Source organism: Plecotus auritus, assembly GCF_963455305.1.
Source record: "Plecotus auritus genome assembly, chromosome: 2".
NCBI lineage: Eukaryota > Metazoa > Chordata > Mammalia > Chiroptera > Vespertilionidae > Plecotus > Plecotus auritus.
In genome coordinates, this window is record NC_137771.1 from 208,026,721 (window position 1) to 208,043,029 (window position 16,309).

General features: G+C 40.3%; 1 protein-coding gene across 6 annotated transcripts in view; it reads left to right on the plus strand.

The window, feature by feature from the left end:
• Positions 1-696: 696 nt before the first annotated feature.
• Positions 697-16,309, plus strand: part of PLCH1 (phospholipase C eta 1) — a gene marked incomplete at its 5' end in the record, with an annotated part of 168,068 nt that continues 152,455 nt past the window's right edge. For all 6 annotated transcript variants that reach the window (XM_080657948.1, XM_080657952.1, XM_080657955.1 and 3 more), the window contains one exon: positions 697-775. In XM_080657948.1, the coding sequence (XP_080514074.1) occupies positions 697-775 (79 nt within the window). The remainder of the gene's footprint in view (positions 776-16,309) is intronic.

Here is a 16,309-nt window from a genome sequence, read left to right on the forward strand (position 1 = left end):
GTATTGTGTTTTTCTGTCTACGGAGGGGCAAGCCCTGCAGAGGAGTAGGCCACGCTTCTTGGTCACTCCCCTTGAGGCCTGTGCCCGATTCTAGTTGCAACAGTAAGTTCAGCCTGAGCAGAGCCAGGCCCTACTGGTCCTACAGGGACACCTGTGAAGAATCCAAAAGAGGGAGGCAGACATTGCTACTGCGTTTGGCTTCCCCAGGGCTACAAGGATGCTGCTATAATTTCTAAGATCTTCATGGGTCACGTAGTCCACCAGAGGAAGGGACACAAAATTCAGCAACTGGGAGTGACAGTCACACTTCCGTGAGTCACCTCCCCTCCTGCCACTGCAACGTCCTGAAACGTTACCGGCATCGGCAGGTTAGGGTCCTGGCCGAATATGGCCGAGGCCTGGAGCACATAAACCAGTCCTGAAACTTGTTCCCGGTTAGGTTTATTTTCCCTGTAGACAGCAGCTATATGGTAAACGACATTCTACCCCCTGGGAGGACTCTGGGACATTTCGCAGGGCCTGGGGGGTTCCAGCTCTGTGTGAGAAGTTGTATGCACGATGTGTTGCCCCCTAATGCTGGGTAACTGTTATGTTGCCAGTGTGAGCGTGTGGCTGTCATTTTCTTCATTTCTGTCTCATTCTCTTTCCCTTGACAGGGCAATTTGGTTTTGATGCTGTGCCAGAACTCCTCTGACGATGAGTTACTGGAACTCGGAGAAAAGGAACTGTGTGCAGTACCGCAGGCATTTTCTGGTGGACAACAGTGTGTTTCACGGTGAGCTGCCTCGGGTGTTTGTGTGGGTGGCTTTTTACTGTGTCTCTGACAGCACTTTTCTAACAGCCTCTGGGCGCAAGGGTGGCATAATTGTTGGGTTGAGCCAGGAGTTTGAGTGAACTTGTTTATGGATAATTACCACGGAGCCCCATTGGACCCCTTCCCCGCAGTTCTAAGCATTGTGCCCCACCTCAGCAACCACATGTGCTATCACTCTCTGCTTTACAGGTTCGTTTATGTCAGTGCCTTTTCTTTCTTTTTTTGTTTTCTTCTTTTAAATATATTTTTATTGATTTCAAAAAGGAAAGGAGAGGGAGAGAGAGATAGAAACATCAATGATGAGAGACAATCATGATCGGCTGCCTCCTGCACGCCCCCTACTGTGGATCGAGCCCGCAACCCAGGCATGTGCCCTTGACTGGAATCGAACCTGGGACTCTTCAGTCCACAGGCTGACTCTCTATCCACTGAGCCAGACCAGCTAGGGCTGTCAGTGCCTTTTCTCTTCTACTACATGGTCAGTTCCAGAAATACCCCTTTCAGATGTTTGAAACTTGTGGATCATCAATCAGGGCTTATTACCAGCACGGTGTGTGCCTTCGATCGGGCCACATGTAAAACCAGAACAGAGCAGTTCACAGCATTTAACCAGCGCTATTGGGATGTATTGCCACTGCCATAAATCACAGAGGAACCAGGATTAGTCATTTGCGTGGCGCACAAAGACCGATTGCCTTTACCCTGCTGGCTTGTTTACGTTGTGGTGTACAGTCAGGGATAAGCTCTGTCAATCCTGCTATCAGGATACCCTGGAGTGAAATTTATTTAAGAGGCAAGGATTTATGTGTTTCCAGAGTTTTTGGCGTAATCTCCACAAAAGCCGGTGGAATTGTAGCAGAAAAAGATTTCACAGGCAGTGGAGTACTTTGACAGAATCCTATAATCTCAGCTGCCTTCAGCTTTCTAAGTTTGGTTTTTTCTTCCCCAATTTGGTGACAGACAGTGTTTTTATTACTTTAAAATGTTTAAGATAACAAACTTTATTAAAGCACTTAAGAGTTTACAAGATGTTTTTCCACATTCCTCATACCACCTCACTATAGGACTTCCCTAGGTAGGAGATGATTTTATTTAATAGGTCAAGAAAGGGGAGCCGAGATGAGATGACCAGCCCAGGTTGAGCTAATGATTAGCAAGGGCAGAACTGAACTGCCGGCCCCCACCTTTTCAGGACTGTTCTTGGCCTCTTGCCTTGCAGGGATGAAGGAAGGGCCCTTCGCACGTGAGACATGGGAATTGTGACTTAACCTGGGGTGCTGAGTCCTGTTTTGTTTTTCTGTGACCCTCATGGAAGGGTCTTTCTTGTTCATTGCTTCATCACTTACATATAGTGCTTACTGTGTGATATTTTCTCTCAAAACTTTTTTTTAAAAATCTTTATTGTTGAAAGTATTACATATGTCCCCTTTTTTTCTCCCATTGACCCCTTCTACCTTCCCCCCCCCCCCCCCACCTCCTGCCCCAGGCCTCTACCACTCTATTGTCTGTGTCCATGGGTTATGCATACATGCATAGAAGTTCTTTAGTTGATCTCACCCTCCCCCCTCGCCTTTCCTCTGAGATTCAACAGTCTGTTCCCATGCTTCTATGTCTCTGGATCTGTTTTGTTCAACAATTTATTTTGTTCATTAAATTCCCCATATGAGTGAGATCATGTGATACTTGTCTTTCTTCGACTGACTTGTTTTGCTTAGCATAATACTCTCCAGGTTAGAACTTTGTATTAAAAACATTATAAATAGGGTAATAGAAGAAACATAAGTGTTAAAAAAAACTAGCTTTATTTTTTTCAAGTTTTATATTGTGCCAGTTTTGAAGAAGTTCAGATTTTCATGCCTTCATACATTATTTTAGGATGCCTTTGTCCAGAGATCTCAAGTTTATAACGATTTAAAAACCATTTCCTATGTATGCTTATAGTTGTATAACCACTGAGTGTATTACTATATTGCAGATACTTATGCTGAGGACTTGATGATCATTGTTGTATTGAATCCTTTCAATATCTTTGCAATAGTTATTACTCATCCCATTTTGTGGATAGGGAAAACAGAGGCTGGGAGAGGCTGTGAGGTGGTTTTCTAAAATTCAAACTGTGTTCTGCCTAATTTCAAAACCTTACTATTGTCTTCCAGGCTGTCATCTCCATTTCAGTAGAGAAATTAGTACCCTGAGAGGTTTAAGTTCTATTTAACTGTATTTTCTCCTCTATTAACTAGCCCTATGTGATCTTGAGCAGGTTATATAATCCTTCAGGATCTTATTTCCCTCCTCTGTTAAATGTATATGCTAGTCTTGATGAGTTTTTGAGGTTCTTTTGAGTTCTAATATCTGAGATCCCATTGAAGTATTTCTGTGAATAAGAATTACTATATTTTGTGAGCTACATTTTCACTAATCATGACATACACAAGAGGGCAGTAGAATGCTTAAAATATGAACAGATTACTTTTTACATTCAAGAATTATGCCTTTTGAAAGGTTGCAGAGATTTTACATCTGCTCAAGATTAAAATGATTAAAGCCAATTAGAATTATAATTCTATTCATTTATAGTGAAGCAGTGCTTTAAGTATTTCTGGTAGCATAAAATATCATTTTGGATTTTTATGCCTAAGGCTATGTAATTCAGCAAAGAATGATGCCTCTGCTCTTCTTTACCTCTGCAGAAAATTAATGTTTTTACGATAGGAACTTATTTAACTTAATGGAGTTTTGTCAGGATTCTTGGTATATTTTAAGCCCAGGGAGCTCTAGTGATAATGTCTTTGAAGAGGATTTCAGAACATTTTTGAGAGAAGAAAGGGACAGGACATGTTTAGTCAGAAATGTCAGATTTCTTTTAGAGGGGCTTCGGGAACATAGGATGGGCATTTGGAAGCTTTTTTGTGGATTAACTTGGCTTCTCCTGGTCTCCCAATAATTGTTTTAACCTTTAAATCTATCAAAACAAAAAGAAAATTAGCCATTATAAACAGAAAACAACCATTTCCTCTGCAAGATAATTGACTTATAGAATATACAGACTTGGATGTGCAAATTGTGCTGGCCAGACTTCTTTTACACAGATTTAAGTGGAATTCCCAGCAGAAAAAAAACTACATTAAAGTGAGGGTTATGGGGGCTAAAATGGTTAATACAAGTAACAATAAGAATGTGACATAGGTATACTGTTTCACAGTTCATGAAGCATATTCATAGCCTGATTTTATGAAAATGGTATGGTTCTCACTGGAAACTATTTAGAAAATTACCCACAATCCAAAGAGAAACCCCATTACTAGTCTCTTTCTGTCAGTCTTTTATCTATTTCATCTTCTCAATAATCCAGATATAGAAATGGACTATTTGGAAAATCTGGTAAATGGATGCTAGTCAACAGAAATGAGCTGGTTGACTTGACTTAATTCTGTGTCCAGTGATGAGAGGTATCTTGTTAAGAGTTATGAAAAGTTGTTTTAGTATTTCCCACTAGTCTGTCCTTTGCTCAGATTTTTAGGGAATCTACTGAATTTAAGGGGATTATATACTTGTCAAAGAAGCCATTTGCTGGAGGTTTTCTCTACTTGCTTTTATTCTCCTGATATGTTTGAAACAGAAAAAACTTGGGCAAAGGATGATTTGTATAGTCTGAACCTTTTAATGGCTTATACATTCATCAAAGTATTCTTCTTTAAAAATTACCTATATCCTCAGCTGTTTCGCTTGGTTGAAGTAAATTGCAGCATTTTTTGAACCTGGGATACAGGTTCTTCCCACCTCCTCTCCCCATTGATCTTTAGAGAGAGAGAGAGAGAGAGAGAGAGAGAGAGAGAGAGAGAGAGAGAGAGAAAGGGGGAATGGGAGGGAGGGGAAGAAAAAGAGAGAGAGAGAGAGAGAGAGAGAGAGAGAGAGACATATAGTGGCTGCCTCCCGAATGTGCTCTGACCGGGGCCAAGGATCAAACCTGTAACCAAGGTACATGTCCTTGACTGGGAATCGAACCTTTGACCCTTCTGTCCATGGGCTCATGCTCTAACCACAGAGAAAACAGGCCAGGGCGGGACAGGTTCTTTAACCAACAATCACTGTATTTTTAATTAATATATACAATTTCTTATGCACATAAGCTTTTCAAACATTTGAATTTCTTTTTTTTAAATATATATATATTTTTATTGATTTCAGAGAGTAAGGGAGAAGGAGAGAGAGATAGAAACATCAATGATGAGAGATAATCATTGATCAGCTGCCTCCTGCATGCCCCCCACTGAGTGGGGATCGAGCCTGCAACCCGGGCATGTGCCCTTGACCAGAATCAAACTCAGGAGCCTTCAGTCTGCAGGCTGACACTCTACGCTGAGCCAAACCTGTTAGGGCTGAATAATAGAATATACTTGGAGGTGACTTAATTTTTGTTTTCATGCATTGCTAGTTACTATTGTGATATTGGGAAAAATTATTAATTGCTTTCCCATAAGTTATTGTGATATCATCCCAACTTACTATATTGAAATTTATTTCTGTTGCTTTCATTTTGTTATAAGTGTTAAATAAAAATGTAACCAAGTAAATTTCAAAGATCTAATTGGCTTTATTGATCAATACATGAATTGAACAGCATCCCATCTAGCAAGTAGAAAGGAGCCCTGGAGGACTATAGAAAGGGAAAGATTTTAAAGAAAGAGGGGGTGGGACAAGGAACTCATAAATGAAAAAATGATTGTTTTGGGAACAAGAAAGTTTATTAGGAGGATTACCTCATTGATGTTGTCCAGGAAATTCCAGACAGGCTGATTAAGATGACATTCCTGAGGGATGTTGTAACTGTAGTTAGGCTAGCTATTAAGTCTTGTTTGCTGACATGGGGCTTAGCACAAGTGACTCCATTTTGGGCTTGTTATTTCTTAACATGTGAATATATATATATATATATATATATTTTAAATATATTTTATTGATATTTTACAGAGAGGAAGGGAGAGGGACAGAGAGTTAGAAACATCGATGAGAGAGAAACATCGATCAGTTGCCTCCTGCACAACCCCCACTGGGGATTTGCCTGCAACCAAGGTACATGCCCTTGACCGGAATCGAACCCGGGACCCTTCGCAGGCCGACGCTCTATCCACTGAGCCAAACCGGTTTCGGCAACATGTGAATATATTTGTGAATAACCATCATAAATCTAGACTAGGAATATTTTTAATTGAATTATGAATATCTCTTACTATCTGGGGATAAAATTAGGGATCGTTCTCTTATTAAATATTTATGTAGTATGTCTTTTCGAAAAGTTCCTCATATCACCCTGGCCAGTTTGGCTTAGTGGTTAGAGTGTTGGCCCACAGACTCAAGGGTCTTAGTTTCGATTCCCAGTCAAGGGCACATTCCTTGGTTTCATGTTCAATCCCTGGCCGTGGTTGGTGCGCTCAGGAGATAACCAGTCAATATGTCTCTCGCATCTATGTTTCTCTCTCTCTCTCTTTCTCTTCATCCTCCCTATTTTCCAGTCTCTCTCTAAAGATCAATGGGAAAAATATCTTCGGGTGAGGATTAAAAAAAAAGCCTCATATGTATTTTTACTTGGCCTTACAACAACCTTCTGATGAAACCAATCACTTTAGTTTAAATAAATAAATTTCTTTTTAATCCAGCCTCTGCTTCATGGCCAGAGGCCTAGTCAGTGAAGTGAGGGCAGAAACCAGATTGCTAGTTTGTAAAGGAAAGTAGGCTGGAATGGGATCCTGGAACTAGTTTTGTTTCCAGTTTTGCTATTAACTTGTGTAGCCTTTGTCACCTAGGAGACCCTCAGTTTGCCTGTCTCTCTAAAAATGAGGATTTGGCCAGATTGCAAAGTTCTCTTCTTAGCAGCACCATGGGTGGGTGTGTGGTGAATGGGAGTGTCCTATAGGACAGGATGTGGGAAGAAACGGCTGTCAGGATGGTGATGAAGAGGAGGTAAGGCTTCCTTTTAACTGTAAACTTTGTAGTTAGCTCTGCACTTGCAAAAAGCTACTTTTTTAAAAAAAAATTCTAGGTTGTCAATGTCTCTTTTTTAAAAATGTTTTTTATTGATTTAAGAGAAGAGGGGAGAGGGAGAGAGAGAGAGAGAAACATCAGTGGTAAGAGAGAGTCATTGATTGGCTGCCTCCTGCATGCTCCCCACTGGGGATCCAGCCTACAACCCTGGCATGTGCCCTTGACCAGATTCGAACCTGGGACCCTTCAGTCCTCAGGCTGATGCTCTACTGTATATCAACTGAGCCAAACTGGCTAGGGCTACATTTTTTTTTGAAGAAGCGGGGTGTGTGTGTGTGTGTGTGTGTGTGTGTGTGTGTGTGTGTGTGATGCTTATGAATTCCTCCTGACCATGAAGAGACCAATAGGTAGGACTGACAAGCAATATTTCTGGACAAGTGTCATTGTATTTTTTTTTTTAAATAAAAAGAGCCTTACTGGCGTGAATCAGTGGTTGAGCGTTGACCTATGAATCAGGAGGTCATGGTTCGATTCCCGGTCAGGGTACATACCCTGGTTGTGGGCTCAATCCCCAGGTGGGGTCGTGCAGGAGGCAGCTGATCAATGATTCTCACTCATAATTGATGTTTCTATCCCTCTTTCCCTCTCCCTTCCTCTCTGAAGTCAATAAAAATATATTTAAAAAAATTAAGAAAATAAATAAAAAAATAAAAAGAATAGAGAAGTTCCCCTTCACTGGAATTCCATCCTCACTGTACAAAGAAGAATGCCAGATCCTGCCTGATAAGTATGAAGGAGAGTGGAATTATGTCGAAGTGAATTATGGTTCTCATTAGCCACTTTATTTGCAAATTGTGACTTCTGAAGCCTGCCTCCTTTAGGGGTTTGGGAGTATTACTAGATTTTATATGAGAGTGCCACTCCTGCGCTGAGCCAAAGCCTAGCTTTTCCAACCAATGACATACTCTTCCAGAAAATATCAGCACACGTTAATTCCTATGAATGTGGTGATAATTAAGATTTTATGAGCATCAAGATCAGAAGTATTATCTCTTAGAGAGGAACATTGCATGGGAAAATTTCAGGGACAAATTGAGAAAAAGAATTAAAGTAAAAAGAAGATAGGATTTAAAGGAGGACATATACTTGAGTCATTGAAATTTGATACATTATAATAGAATGAATTATGGAAAGAGCCTTGCCCAGTAGATTTCTCTTTAGCCCCACCTTCCAATGATGGCCACAGGCAGAAAGCTTTGAAGGCATGTAGATTTCCAGGTCTGTGATGTTCAGGGACATCTTGCATGTGTGCCAGACTCAGTGAAGGTTTAGCAAGACCTGACCCAGGAGTGGCACCTTGCAGGGGCTGCCCTCTAGTTGGGTTGCTTTGGGTGAGTTTTCCCTTTGGGACTAAGTTTCCATGTCAGTAAAATGCTGCACTTTAAGGAAAAATGACCTCTACACTCACAAGTGCTAAAATTTCAAGAAATGCTGTCTCTCTACCTTTCCTCATCACCCCACTGTTAAATAGAGACTAATAGAAGAATTTGCTTCGAATTAATTGACCCATTTGATTTGCACACTTTTCCTCTTCCCTTGTCTGAGATAAATCAGAGCCAACCCTTTAGGCCTTACAAAAGTGGGTACTTACGTTTGGATAAAACACAAAGGAAATAATCTGTTTGTATGCCAGTGGTGGTGAGGAGATCAAGGCTTCCTCTGGTTCCATCTTCTGAAGATGTTTCGTTTCACTTGGCTCTTCAGGGAGGACCCACCACTCTCTCTCTGCAGCCCCATTCACTGCCCATTTCTAATTCCCTCTGGCAGAGGCATGGCTTCCCTTGCCCTGAGGACACTTTGGTACCTGTCTGGCCCCTGCACTTTGTCTTACTCCATGTTTCTTCCCATGGAGTTGTGCAGACTGCTGCGGGCTGTGAAGGATGGGATGGAGTATGAAGTTGTCTTCTTTCTCGTCCCACATCTATCAACTGCAGTCTCTTCTCACACTGTTATGAGGGCTGCTCCTATACACATTTGCCATAAGAAATCTCTGAATCCTTTTGTAGCTACCCCCCCCCCCCCCGGCTTGTCTCTGGGGTGATGCCATCTCTGCAAATCCAGGCACCTCATTGTACACATAATAGGGCTCAGGTAATGGGATTTTGAGTGGATGGAATTCCGTCTCCTTAGCCCTGTAGAGCTACTCCAGGCTGGTCCTTGTCCATTAACATTTTGGCTTGGGCGACTTCATTTCCCTAAATGTACAGGTGCTGGTGTTCTTTGTTGGGCTTGCTTCTTGAAAGATTGTGTAGCTGGCTTGATCAGAACCAGGCAACAAACTAGACTTATAAAAACCCATGTTGAGGTGACTCAGCCTTTCCCCATGGGAAATCTAATATGATGGGGAGATTTTGCTGGGTATGTCATGCTTTCTATGTAGAGGTCATTCAGACTCTGTAATGCTGTATAAGAAAATGGCAAGTTGAAGATCTGGATACTTGGGAAGCTCAGGTGTGTGAGAAGTAACAATGCTCTGTCTTTGAAGCTTTAGCTTTAGTTGTCTGAAACAAGCCTATTGCGTCAAGGGAGATTCTTGGCTGGTCTTTGCCACTGACTGTCACATTCTTTCTCTTAAACTTGGGGCCATTGGGAGTCCAGCCAACCAGAAAGGTCCTTAATGATTTTAATCCTTTAGACTTGAAAACACCAATTTTCTAATTACTAAATTAGAAGGAAGAAATATGTCTAATAAACAGTCAACTTTTATTTTCCAGATTTGCAGGCTTTTAAGTGGTTACTTATGAGAATTATTTCTCATTAAACCTGTTACAAATTTAGACCATTGTTCTTTAAGCTTCATTTCCATAATTACAATTAATTTTCCTCTGCTCTCTCATTTTCCCAAAGTCTTTTCCTACTCTATGGCTAAATTATGCACAGAGATTGATGGGCGGATGAAATGTCTTTCCACAAGCAGATTTAAGGTTCTTCCAGGGCAACATAATTATTTAATTTAGTTTACAAAGGTCCCGATTTCTTTCTTGGACAACAGTAATAATTGTTAGTGATTTCGTTTGTACTAAAAAACTCCACAAACTCCTGTCTCCCATCTATCATAACAAAGATTGAAAATTCTAGTTTGTCCCTTTATGCTGTGTAGATGAAAATTCATCCCGATAGACCTGTAATAGTTTATATTTTTTTTTTAGGGCTCATTCCTTTCAACAAGTATGTTGGGGGTTATTACAAGTGCCACCTGTTGGTTTCAAAGGGATATCTAGATTTTTAAATTAAAGCCCATAGCCTAGCGTGTGTCTTACCCATGTGCACAGATTCACCTCCTAACTAATATGCTGATCACTCGCAACAGTGTGTCCCTGGCTTAGACCAACCCTCTGTGCTCCACCCCCAGATTTCCATCTCTTACTTGATGGCTCCACTGATGCCTTCCAGCTCTTCAGATTCAACATACTGGAGCAGAACTCCTACTTCCCCACTGGTACCTGCTGCCTCTCCAGCCCTATCTCACCCTTTCCCTCCCTCTTTGCACCCCAGCTCCACCAACCTTTATGTTCCTTGCCCACAAAACTTACCCCTTCTTCACTTAGCCAGCTTTTAGTTCATTCTTCAGATCTGAGTGAAGGTCCCTTCCCAGACCATGTCAAGCCCTGTCTTATGCTCTCCTATCTCCTTGCATTGCTGCTTTATTGCACTATCACAATTAATTTTGTGATAACGATTTAATTTCTGTCCCCTACCTCCTACCTTCTAAGTTCCAGGAGACAAAGACTATACTGACTTCTATCTACAGTCCATAGTAGAGTGCATTGCATACACTCAATAAGATATTTCTAAGTGACTTTACTCAGTTTATTTAGTAGGGGAGATGAGAACAACTTCCTGTTCATTATTTTGGCACTCTCTGTTAAGTTTGGCCTTTAATGTTTGTGCTGTGGAATGCCTCATTTCTCTGGCTGCAAACCCTTTTCTTTCATTCACTTGTGCTTTTGCCTTGAACAAAAGAATACCCATAAACCACTCCTTCCTGACATTGAGAAGGAAAGGCCACTTCTGCTGAGAATCCTAGTGTGCTTTAGAAAAGCGTATTACAAAGGTATAATGCCTTGATATGGAAAAGGACAAACCCATTCCTTTAAAAGAATTTTTTTAGACTTTTTGAATTCATTTAATACTTTCCAGAATTTCCATTTGTTATTTCTATGTGTTTATTTTTATTCAACTCTGAAAATGGAGGTTTTGCTCATTAAAATGACACTGTTAGTAAAAGCTGTTAATTGCAGTATTTTGCATGCTATTAAAATTCTCTGCTGCTTGTGTCTGAAAAATCTCATCACAGTTTTGTCTATGGGTTAATTTTTACCCCAGAGAGCATAAAATAGACCTGCAAAAACAAAAGCACCAGTTTTCTCTGAAGAGAGGAGGCCTGGGGGTACATGAGGAGAATAATTAAACAGCACACAGCTTCTTTAAAAGTTAAGAACGTGCACTTTTATTTTAGATTTACAAGCAAGAAAATGGTCAGCATACAGGCCTTTCATCTTAGAATCTCAAGCAATGTGAGAGTACAAAGCTCACTTCCAGGTAGAAAAGTTACTCTGAGAAATAACACCCACCTGGTAGGATAAATGTGGACTCTGTGAAGACATTTTTAATTCAGCTTTCTTTTCCCATATTTGTCTTTTCATTGGAATACATGACTGACACATAACAGTGTTCTCAGAATTTCCTGTATTTAAATGTAGAAGATGGTGACTTTGCCCCATTAAAAGGAAGACCAGTGAATACATTTATTATTTAGTGTTTTATTTTTACTCCTTGCCAACTTGAAATCGAACATTAATGCATAGCCGCAAATAACCAACCATTCTTTGACATTACACCAGTGTCAGAGTTCCAAGGTATTGTGCTTTTCAGCTAGCAGAAGCTTATCTCCAGGCGTGGAGACTTGTAATTAACTCTTAAGCCAACGGTTGGCAGCCTTGGCTGCACACTGGAATCAATATGCAGATTTTTGTGTGGGGCCCAATCCAGAGGTTTAGCCCTGATTTCATTGGTCTGAGGTGTATCCAGGGCCTGGGGGGATTTTTAGAAGTCCTCCAGTGATTCTGGCGGGTTGAAAATCCCAGACTTAAGGTGACAAAAGCATATTTTCTCAATGGAACTACAGAATTTATGAATTAGATAATGGTTATATCCTATGACTATAGCCCATTTTATGCTAACCCTGTAGGTATGGGAAGACTGGGCATCTAGGAAGAAGGATATGGATACAAATAGTGTGTTAGAATATAGAATAAACAGGAAATGGAGAAGAGCCATTTATGCTTGGGATTTTATGAATGGTGGTTTTCCTTGAGAAAATTTTTTCACTTTAATTTTTTCTGATGATAGCAACACAGGCTCACTGGAGAAAAGTTAGAGAGTACAGAAAAGACTAAAGAAACAAAACAAAAAAACCTGTACTTTCAGCATGTGTTTTATGACTACACTTAAAATGATTAAAAACGAAAGACTAGTGATTCTCAACTCTTGTTATATATTAGAATCTGCTGCAGTGCTTAAAAAATATGGATGGTTGGATTCTTCCCAAGCCCAGTTAAATCACTCTGGGGGGTGGGCCCCAGCTGTCCTTCCTTCCTTCCTTCCTTCCTTCCTTCCTTCCTTCCTTCCTTCCTTCCATCTCTACATCTTTTTTAAAATTTCTTTATTGATTAAGGTATCACATATTTGTCCTCATCCCCCCATTCCCATCCCAAACCCCTCCCCACATATGCCCCCATCCCCCTGTTGTCTGTGACCACTGGTTAGGCTTATATGCATGCATACAAGTCCTTTGGTTGATATCTCCCCCTTACCCCCACCCTCCCCTACCTTCCCTCTGAGGTTTGACAGTCTGATCGATGTTTCCCTGTCTCCGGGTCTGTTTTTGTTCATCAGTTTATGTTGCTCATCATTTCCCCTAGATGAGCGAGATCATGTGATACTAGAAATACACTTATAAGAACCGAAAATGAGACAAGCAATAATGGTTATGCTGAGAGGCAAATGAATCAGTCTGTAGTGAGTTTCTTTCTGGGCCAACAGTTCTTTTGAGTCCCAATTTCAATGTCAAACAGTTCCTTATGTGTAAATGTCAGCGATGATATTTCAGTTCTGGATGGTGGACAAATGGTGGTAATGCAGGTCTGACCCTCTCTGGTTTGGTCCTGGGCAACCTGCAGTGATGCACAGCTGCTGACTGCTAGTATGGCAAGGCGTCGTCAGCATCTTCCATCTTTGGACTGTTTCTCTTCTGTCTTCATGGCTGGAGCAGTCCTGTCAATTCCTCTCTATTGCAGGAATCCACATGGTCTTGGAGTTGTTTTCTGAAAATATACAAACATATTCTCGACCAAAAGTTAATAAAGGAATCTTTTCTATAAATTTGACTTGGGATCCTTTTTCATTTTTTGCCCAAACGATTTTCCTTTGGCTTGTTTTGACACCATGTGTGTTTTTCATGGGTGTCTTGCTCCATCCTGCCAGCCGCCATCTTTTCCTCTCTCTACATCTTTACCTATATATTTACATATCTTTATCCCAAGTGATTTTGATGCAGTGGGAAGTGTGAGAATCATTGGACTACAGTGGCTAATTGACTAAAATATTGATCTGATCAGAACTAAATTAGGAACTAAATTAGGTTATTAGTTTACTGATTTACTACAGTATGTATTTGGTAGTTTGTGCAAAACTGGTACATGAAAATCATGATTTTATGCAGAGGAGTGTTTACCTTCATGTAGTTATTTTTTTCTTTTCTTACGTATTTATTTCATATTCCTTTTAATGTCATTATTTCATAGTGCTCTTAAAATGTGATTTAGATTAACTTTACAGCCAATATATCTGTTACATGTTATAAAGGTAGTAGTATATCTTTGAGCATTAACTGACTTCATAATGTTATCTATGGCCTCCTGCTGGTAAACATAAATACTTTGGGAAGGTCTGTAACTACAGGCAACAGAGAATGTACCCTAACCCTAACTAATCGTGCTTTGTTTTGATTAATCCATATTGAGGACAACACAGTTCACAGCGGGATAATTTAAAGAATTGATACAGAAGTAAATATGAAACACAGGAAATGGGAGGACGGTGCTTGGAGTACATCAGATGTAACCTTGAGTATCATTAAATTGTTTGTTTATCCACCTTGGAAAATTAAGGGTACCTAGAGACTTAAGAGAGGCACACACATTTTGTGGAAGAAAGGCTTTGTCAGCCCGTAGACATCTGTCTGTCTACCTTTATCAGCTCTTATGTGTGAGAAAAATGATGCTCAGGGTCCCTGTGTTATTCCTAGAAGTTTCAGAGTTGTAAAGGAGAAATCTTGACCTCTCAGGTCACTCTTGTTTTGCACGATACCTCCTTCTTTGCACATATGTCCGTGTGGGTGACACAAAGGAATTTGTCATACTTTTAAATCTAGGGTTTTCCCACTATTGTGAAACAGTGATGTGCTACACAAACTTGTATCTTTTAAAGCAATTGAGGGAATGGGTTTTAAGGTTTTAAAAGAGCTTCAAGACACTTTAAAGGCCATTAGAGGATGCTATGGAGATACCATGATGAGTTTGTTGCCCTCAGGCTGAGAAGGCGGTGCTTAGAGAACTGGGCATAGGAACAGAAAGCTGGTATCTGCTGAGAGCTTAGTCAGAAATGCAGACTCACAACCCCCACCCAGGACTAACAGAATTGGAATCTGTATTTTAACAAGATTCCCAGGAGAGCTCTATACACTGTAAAGTGTGACCAGCACTGCTCTGAGATACCCACTGGGCTTGGGTGTGAGTCCTCTGAGTGAGGGACTAGTCCCTATTCTCCAGGGAACAGGCAGGTGGAAGAAGGATGGGGTGTGGGGAAGAGAAGAACTGTTTTCCACCAACAAAAGCGTTTAGAGGGCGGAAACGTGTGTGAGGTGTACAGCTAATGACAAAGACCCCAAAGGGTATCCCAGTGTGCTGATTCCCAAATAAGAGACACAAGGCCTACAAATGCCCAGGTAATTTTCTTTGTAAGAATTGGCTTAAAAATTTGAACCTCCTATGTCTGAAACATAGGAAGATATAGTTAAGGATATAAGCAACTCCCTGGTCTGCAAATGATGCTTGTCAGATTGGAACTAGAGAGGACTTGAGAAGCCATCTGAATGAGGGATTTGTATCAGTGAGAGAGAAGGAAAGAGAGAGGGGGAGGGGGGGGAGAGAGAGAGGTATCAATCAGTTGCCTCTCACCCCAACTGGGGCTGGAACCCACAACCTAGGTATGTGCCCTGACTAGAATCGAACCTGTGACCTTCCGGTGCACAGGACAACACCCCAACCAACTGAGCCACACTGGCCAGGGTGAGGATGTTTGCTTTTCAAGGACAAATACTTTTAGTTTAATTATTTCAACTTGCAGCCTGTGTTTGAGACCATTTTCATAGATGTATGCCTATTTTAGCTCCTGAGAACCCATCAGGGAAATAATATTCTCATATACCTCTTATTTTGTTCTCTAATTATATATTTTGATCCTCTATCCCTTGCCATTTCTCCTAAATTATAAAAATCAGTGCAGAGATTTAATATCTGGTATATGTAAGTACCATGTTTTTGATACTACTGACATAAAAATTTTTCTTGGCTAGATAACAAGTTCAGTATGAATCATAGTACTAGATTATTTCTAGATTGGATTAATTTTTTATAAAGTGATAAAATGTTATTGGTTTCCTATTTTATCATCTTTAGTATTCATGAAAGATCAGTTCTTTCCCCTTTTCTCCAAGGTCTTTAACAAAATTAGCCTTTGTAACCATTTTTGTGCTAGTTGACTATGAATGAGGAGAACTAATGGAGCAGAAAATTAAAATACTTTTGATGTTTTAAATTTTAATACTAATCATTAATCTACACTTCAAAGTTATTTCTCATTGATACATTTATTGCTTTAAAAAGAGTTCCTATCATTTATAGTATTTTTTTTCTAGGTAGAGAGCTTTGTTAGAGTTTTAAAATATCTATTTGTATGACTTGTCAAGAAATAAGAATTTTCACTGCGAAAACCAACTTGAGTATTGACAGAAGGCTCAGTTATATATGCTCTCAAGCATTTCACTGTTCATGGGGATGGATTCTTTTCTTTTTTAAGTTAAAAAACATTGGGCATCTCATATAGTTTTTCACCTTCAAGAGAATATGCCTTTGCCATGAGGATGTTAGAGGGTGGTTATGCTGTAATACTCTACTCATGCTTATCTTTGAAGCGAAAAGCTTCAGAGGTTTTGTGTAGAATTTTCATGGCTGGAAAAGACCTCAAGAAATTATTTAATGCAGTCAGTTTGTGGATCCCTTCTAGAATGAAAGCTCTGGGGAACAGGAGACATGCCTGGCATGTGGGAGATGCCCAGTAAGTTTGTGGTGAGTTAATTAGCAACCTCCCACATTGTATCACTCAGGATCC